The following is a 7,884-nucleotide window of genomic DNA, read 5'->3' as shown; positions in this document are numbered from 1 at the left end:
AGACAAAAAAAGGTAGGGATTTCACTATGTAAACATTGGCACCAGTGTTCTTGTATTTTTGCCTGGTTTTCAAATCAAGGTATTGGTTTGTTTTCCTCTTTCTGAATGAAAGTTTTTTGTGCCACTAAGAGACACTACATATTACACACTGTCCCTTAAGAAAATGCTAGGCAATTGAAATCGGATCACAAAGAGTTAACAAACCGTCGAGAAGGAGGGGAGGAAAATCCACCTTGCTCGTGACGTTAGCGAAAAAATCACCTGGGATGTTCCTGAACGTCTCATTTATGGATTCAACGCAGAATCGTGTCAAGTCGTCCACGGGCGAACAGTGAGGCGCGTGACCGCGCTGTCAATTTCGCGGCGCGCGTGCTCGCCCCTCTACGTTTGCGTCCCCGCGTACGTGAGTGGGCGCGTGTATGTTCGAGAGCGCGCACGTAGACGTGCGTATATGTGGTGGGCGCTCAAAACGCCACAGACCCCTCAAAGGAGCAAGGCACCACGGAGCTGAGCTAAAGGAAACCCCGCGAGCGAGCGCTCGGCTAGCAACCCACCGCACGTTCCACGGCGAGACATGTTCGCTCCAAGCCCCGGGATCCTTCTCCTTCTGTCGCTGCTGATATCGCTCCAACGCCACGACACCGTCCTCGGTAAGTCTCGACCCCTGCCCGGAGACGACGCTTTCCGGTAATGTTAGCTTAATGCCGCCGAGCTTCAACACCTGTCCTAGCGCTGCTCCCTCATTGAGCGACGCTGTTCGTACGCAGTCTTGACCCATTTCCTTGATTTTACCAGATTTACATCAAGCATTCGCTCTGTTTATTTCAGACTCCTCTTGAAAAGGGGGGCTTATTATCCGTGTCGTTTTGTTCCATCTTCCGATCAACAAAAACATAGGATAACCTAAATAAAAATGCTTTTGATTTTGATGAGAATCGGACCTGGATCTGACGCTATTGGCGATAGTTTAATCCATATTCGAAGTGTACAGTACCGAAGTGGTTTGTTAACAGTATGGACAATCTTCTCTGAAGAGTGACAGCTGAGGTGACCTGCTGCACGTGGTTCCAATCTAGCTCTGATTAATATGGCCCCAACCGGTCAATTCAGAAGTGTCAAACTCTTTATCTCAAAGTCCAGACTAGTAAAATGGCATAAAAAGCGTGCCTTAGTTGGAGGGGTGGGGGGGTCTTTTTGGAGGCTCACATTCAAAGTTTAATTCATGGATGTAAGATTTGATTATATCACGATTGAGTCCCTCCCCCCCTTTCAATAAAATAATCACTTTAGTGTTTATCGACTGTCCTTTTGTTAAAAAAGTAATACGGTTCTAGTACCGTATTTAATTCTGAAAGGCATGCGCACTGTATATTGAATATTGGAAGTTTTCTGTTGGCTTTCATATCTACCGTATTTTCCGCACTATAAGGCGCACCGGGTTATCGGGCGCACCCCTAAAAAATGTTTTTTGGTCCTATATTTTCCATACATAAGGCGCACCGGATTATAAGGCGCTACAATGTGAACGTCGACAAAACAGTCAGATAGTTCAGTCAAACTTATTACCCCCTTAACATTCCGAAAGCTTGCAAAGAAGCAAATGCGTGTCTCAGACATGTACAGAAACTGTGTCTGTACGATGTCACCAATCACTCAAATGCATCGTTCTAAATATCATTCGGAAGGTTAAAGTCTTGGGATTCAAGAAATGCCCAACATTTCTTAGTTTCCATTTTATTTTTTGCTGGCAACTGTGGACAGCAAAGTAAGAATTTTATTGTCCAGGGAAACGGGGTTCTTTACTGTGCATATGACAATAAACACTTTGAATTGAATTTGGTTTAAAAATAGATCATCACAGAAACATCAAGATCGTTCTAAACCAAGATACCGGGAACATATAAAGCCGCATAGCTCACCTAAGTTCTCTTGCAGCCATCACGTTCAATAATGATGCGTAACCATGGTCTTCCTACAACCGTGAGTGTAGTAAATCCAGGAGAGTAAAATATTTACAAACACAGAATAGTAAAAAATGTTTTCTCTATGCCGCGGTGCAACCCAACGTGTGATTCACATTCATCTCTTTCGGCCAATTGCAGGCTTTGTTTCGCCCCTTTAGCCTGTGCGAGCCTGTAAATGATAAAAAGGATCCGCCCCCTTTACCTCCGAATAACTTTAGCCAATAGTGACTGCTTCAAATGATGATTGGCACATTGGTTGGGAAATGAAACGCCGGTATATAAATCCCAGCATACACCGCGGACTACTTCGCCTTCGGGGGAAAATCTAGTCGGCGGCTGCTTGCCTTAGTTGCAAGACTGTGCGACTTAATATTGATCCTTATATAAGGCGCATGGTCAGCTTTTGAAAAAAATAAAGGCTTTTAGGATACCAATACAATCTAGATGGCAGACAATGATATCAGTTCCCTCTAGGTGAGCTAGAAAGCGCTTAATAATGCACACTATCCCTTTGAAATTTCATATGAAGGCGGACTGCAATTGGTCCACGGGCTGCCAGTTTGAGACCCGTGGTTTACATAAAGTAATGCAGATAAAAACCCTGACCGCCCCAAAAAAAACGACTTATGACTGGTGGACGAAAAAGTGAAGTGGTGGTGTTTTAGATGATACATGGTCGGCTGTATCCAAGGCCATTATATTTTGTAGTGATGTTTGATACCACATTTTTCGAATACCCAAATATATAAATACAAATACCAATGGGATTCTCCATTCTGACTGGTATTCCTAAAGGAGTTATTTGAAATCCCTACACTTCACATTGAATTGGTGTAAAGAGTAACTGTTATGCTGTATTTGTTCACCAGCTGTATTGACACTGGTTGTGTAGTGCTACAAAACACAATTCAGAATACTCACTACAGACTCAAAGTGAGCAGACCACACCATTTTAAAGTCTTATCTCCTAGCAAGACTTTTGGTTTAGAACTATGTGCCAATATACTGCTAATGTTATTAATGTGATGGTTTAGTGGACTCTCAAAATAAGGAAAGACATCAAGGATTTTGAACTTGCAAGGAGCACCGGGGTGGCACCCATATCTCCATAAGTGATTCCAACCTGTTTTAAAGTTCCTCCCCAGAGCACTTTATCTTTAAGTCTCTTAGGTTACAGAAGTAGATCCGCACTAAATGATGTAAAAAATCAAACAACAGCATCATGACTGGTCGATGTTGACAATGATGTAAACAGTTCTTAACGGTCTACAACAAACAGTGTGCAATAATGAACTAAATAACAAACTGGTATCTTGTGAATTCTCCTTTGCAGGTATCCAATATTACAAACCGTATAAACATTTTATAAAGAGGCTACCAGTAGCAACAAAATGGCAGATACTCATGTCAGATGCCTGATATGTTAACCAATACAAATTTCTCGACCAATAAGTATTTTAAAGTGGTTGTTCATTTGATCATCTATCTATTTATTAAGATCAATATATATTGTACAGCTAAAAGGCAATAAATACAGAATGTCCCTTTAATGGCAATTCAATATTTCTATAATTTCAGGTTCCTGATTTTTCTCTTTAATGGCCATGAATAACGTAGCCAATACTGGTATCTGCTACATCCCAAGTACCTTTTCATGAATACGGTTATCGATGATATTGATGATCTATCTGGACATATCTATTGTATGTAGTTAGTTTTTATTTTTGTATAGGTTGACACACACACAAGGGCCATTTCTTCCATTCTGTGCTGAAGCCTGGCTGTCCTAAACTTGCATTACTTTACCAAACCAGGCCCAGTTGCCTCGTAAATGTTAATTAATGCAAGAATGAACTGTCACTATAGGTGACCATATGTCCTATAAAGAGCAAACTTGACAGCACAAAAGCAAACCTTATTTCATTTCTGGTGTCTTGCAATACATGTTGAGTGTACTTGAAGTCATGGTTCTTGCATGCTGTTTTTTTTCTTTTCCCCCCTTTTTCTGTATTTGATATATATTCATTCAGTGAATAATTTTATATTATCTGCATTAGGACTGGTGGTATACTTCTTGTTTCTTCCTACAATTTAACTTGTAAACAAGGCTTGACATTAACAATTTTTTTTTTAAATATTACTGTGTTCATTTATTCCAGAAGGTGCCAATATTAAAGAGCTACAAAAAAATCATCTTTCGATGTATCTTAAACATAAAAAAGGGAGTGAGCTTTACTTGGACCCTGGTTCACGGTCCAAAGTGGTAATAAAGTAAAACTGAAATGTTGATCTTAACGATGAAGGAAAGGGAAGTCTCTGTACAATATTTGTGATTCACTTGCCTTCCTTCTGTTTATTTTTATTTGAGTCATGTTTTCATTTTGACGAGCATTATGTATACTTAGCAATTTGCACCATGTTATTTTAAAGGGTCATTTTGGAGGATTGACCGAAAATGAGGTAAAAAAAAAAGTGGTGTTGCTGATCTATTGAAGCATTTTTCATGTTTATTCATTGACCTTAGATGAGAAACATTTTAAGGGCAACGATTTAAAATGAAAGCATGGATGGAGCTTGTCCTTAAAGACTATTAATAATTCAAAATTTAATGTGCAAGCTTAATTGACTACGCTCACATTTTCATCATTAAGATAGTGATGCATCTTTGCAGATTTTTGCCAAGCGTGGGGAGGTATTCACTAGGCTGTTCTCCAGCCAACAACCATTCACACCAAAGGATAATTTAAAGCATTGCTGTTTAAACCTTTTCCTCCAAGGCCATCAGACAAATAAATTAAAGGTACCAAACGCTTTTACGTTTTTCACCCGAGTTAGTTTACATCAATGAAAAGAAAAACCCCAACCCATTGTGTAGTGAATGCTTAACAAATACGGCAGTCAGTCTTCACACAATTCTCTCATCTTCCAGATGAGAATATTCCTTCAGTGCAGCAAATCAGCAGTAAATTAGCGATTTATAGCAAGAAAACTCGTGCAATACTGACAACACATTCTTTTTATAATGTGAAAGTTTGATCACGATATCTTTACAAGCACCTCAGCCAAACCAATGGACTGTATGGTGTTATTGCTTCCGCATTTACGACAGGTGAACGCTCATCTACGGTTGCTGTTGTAAAATGGTACGTTCCTATCAAAGACTTTTCAAATATACCGTAATTTCCGCTGTATAAGGCGCACCTTCAATGAATGATATATTTTAAAACTTTGTCCATACACAAGGCGCTACAGTAGAGGCTGTAGTTACGCTATGCAACCATTAGATGGTGCCGTGCTAAAGGGAATGTCAACAAAACAGATAGGTCAGTCAAACTTAATAATAGATAACAAACAAGCTTTTCACAACTCCATTCACTCCCAAAATGAATAAACAGCTGTTTTATTATTTTCTCTGAGGTAAAGCATTTTCGTTAACATCTTTGAACAACAGCAAGGCATAACATTTTACTTTCCTCCATTTAGTCAACACGCAAAAAAACGTCTGATACTGTTATGGTTAATTAAACGTTAGTGCAATCGCAATATAGTGACACTCGTAATGTGTAAAAACAATAACAAGTGCAAAACTATAACAATAAAGCAATAACATTATAACTGTAAAATGTAAAACGTAAACACACAAGAAAAACATAAAGCTCACTCTAGCAGCTCCTCATCTACGAATCCCTCGAATTCTTCTTCTGCACTGTTCGAATTGACCATCTCAGTGAATGGGCCATCCAACACGTCCGGCTCCGTCTCATCAAGGTCGTCATTAATCGAGTCTGTGTCGCTGTTGTTGTCTGGCAGTTCGGGGACAATTCAACAACCCACTGTTTAAGTGTGTCCTCTAACTGTGGCCATCTTGCTTTTTTGCCACGGAAACTTTGTTTAGTCTTCTCTACTTGGCGCAGCTCATCCTCATGCTTCCTCCACTTCCGCACCATCGATTCATTAATGTTAAACTCTCTTGCTGCTGCTTTATTTCCGTGTTCTACTGCGTGACTGATCATCTTGAGTTTAAACTTTGCGTTGAAAGCGTGTCCCTTAATAGGAGCCATTTCAGGGTCTTTATACAAACGCACAAATAAAAGAATCGTTGTTTAATATTTCCCAGTATGCACAGCGCACTTCTTCTTCTACGCAAAAAATGGAGTCGGTGGCTGCTTACCGTAAGTTGCGAGACCTGTCGCGGCTCAATATTGATCCATTTATAAGGCGCATAGTCAGCTTTAAAAAAAAAAATAAATAAATAAATAAAAACAGATTTTAGGTGCGCCTTATAGTGCGGAAAATAGGGTACTCACTCTGAGCAAAAAATCAGTCAAGTCGTGTGACTTGAATTGTTTATTTGTTCCTCGTTCTTTAAATGTAACGAGTTGCTAAAGTTAGGAGCGGGCGTCTTTGTTCTGGTGGACAGTTGTACACTCGGCTCCTTGACTCGAGCACCTACATCGGTCTTTTAAAGTCGTGCACACACGTCTTGCAAACTTTGCCTCACCTTTAATGGCTAGTGCCATTAAAACCTGCTTCTGTTTGGCTGGCGCTGTTGAACCTTGATACTTGAGGATTCTTGATGGCAAAAAACTCCATTCAAATAACAAACTGGAACTATATGCACAGATCAGACTATTGCAAACTATGGACTGTTCTTACACCATTCCCTGATATTGTCAACATAAAATATAGGTTATTCGTATGCCATAGAAGTCTGTTTTAAGCTTAGATTTAAACATTTCCACTGAGGTTGCAGATCGAATCTCAGGGGGAAGAGCATTCCACAGCACCAGGGCCTGGATGGAGAACGCTCTCGAACCTGCGTATCTCTTCTTGGCTCTAGGGATCACTAGTAGACCAGCATTTTATTTATTTAGGCTTATTGAATACTTCCAATTGGAGCAAAACACTTTTATATTCTTTAGTCCCACATTTAGATAAAAATATTTAAGTGTCAATTGTGAAAAACGGTTTTAAACAAGCACATGTTCAATCTAAAATAAGAATCTCCAAGCAAGGCTCCTGGCAAATTAGATCAACGGCAGCAGTGTGTGCCCTGATTAAAATGGATGTATCCTCCCTCCACAGTCCATATGATGGCATGCTTGGCTACTGTAAATTTGCACAGGCAGCGTGGGGGTGTGCTTGCCTTCTAAGTGGAGGAGGGGAATACACTGCAACAGTTTGCGTTACTGGGGGAAACTGCGTGACTGCATTTATATAAAGCACAGTGACAACCTATTTTTAGGAGAACAAGTGCAACCTTGACTTTGTTGGCCTGGAAAGGGTTGGGCGCCACCAGGCTGTACTTGCCCAAGTCACACCACAGGAAATGGTGTAACTACAACCCTAGTAGTACTAAGGAATCCAACTAACCATATTCATCATATGTTGCCTTTTTATTTTGGGTTTTCTTTAAATAGTTTCGATCCAATAAGTCACTGTAGTTCACAAATCCCGCCAGGGTTGTCGGGGCACAATTTACTGTCGTGTGTTTTGGGCAAGTACAGCCTGGCTGCACCCATTCCTCTAGTTCAGGGTTGGAAACCTATTTGACTCAGACATGAGTGCAAGTTTTTTAAAAAAAAAAAAATTATTAGATCCACACCACATGGCACCAAGCCCACTCTATAGGCAAAAAGCTCATTCTTCAGCACATTTTATTGAAGGTGAAGTGTGATGATTAAATAAAATGTATGGGTCTGTTAGTGTCACATAGTAACTGTAAACTGTAGTTGGGACTCTGCCCTATATATTCTGGACCAAACCATGAAATTACTGGGTTTCCTCGCATCTATCGAAATTGGAATGATATAGAGAAGGTGACATGTCTGTATTTTGTCTCTGAGCCAGATGTACTCATGAAAAGAGCCATATCTGTCTTGCGAGCCCATACATCCCTGACCCTTACTCTTGTTCTTGC

The 7,884-nt window shown here is 40.2% G+C and overlaps 1 protein-coding gene across 2 annotated transcripts in view; it reads left to right on the top strand.

Annotated features, from left to right (window-relative positions):
- Positions 1-312: 312 nt before the first annotated feature.
- The window catches only part of vldlr (very low density lipoprotein receptor), a 31,264-nt gene continuing 23,692 nt past the window's right edge, over positions 313-7,884 (top strand). Inside the window, exon 1 of one of the 2 annotated variants that reach the window (XM_088319723.1) lies at positions 313-650. In XM_088319723.1, the coding sequence (XP_088175849.1) occupies positions 575-650 (76 nt within the window). In that variant the 5' untranslated portion in view covers positions 313-574. The remainder of the gene's footprint in view (positions 651-7,884) is intronic. The other variant, XM_088319724.1, reaches the window with a different exon arrangement.

This window comes from Urocampus carinirostris, chromosome 16, assembly GCF_059441175.1.
Source record: "Urocampus carinirostris isolate Australia breed hairy pipefish chromosome 16, RoL_Ucar_1.0, whole genome shotgun sequence".
NCBI classification, from domain to species: Eukaryota; Metazoa; Chordata; class Actinopteri; order Syngnathiformes; family Syngnathidae; genus Urocampus; species Urocampus carinirostris.
This window is presented reverse-complemented; position numbering and strand designations above follow the sequence as displayed.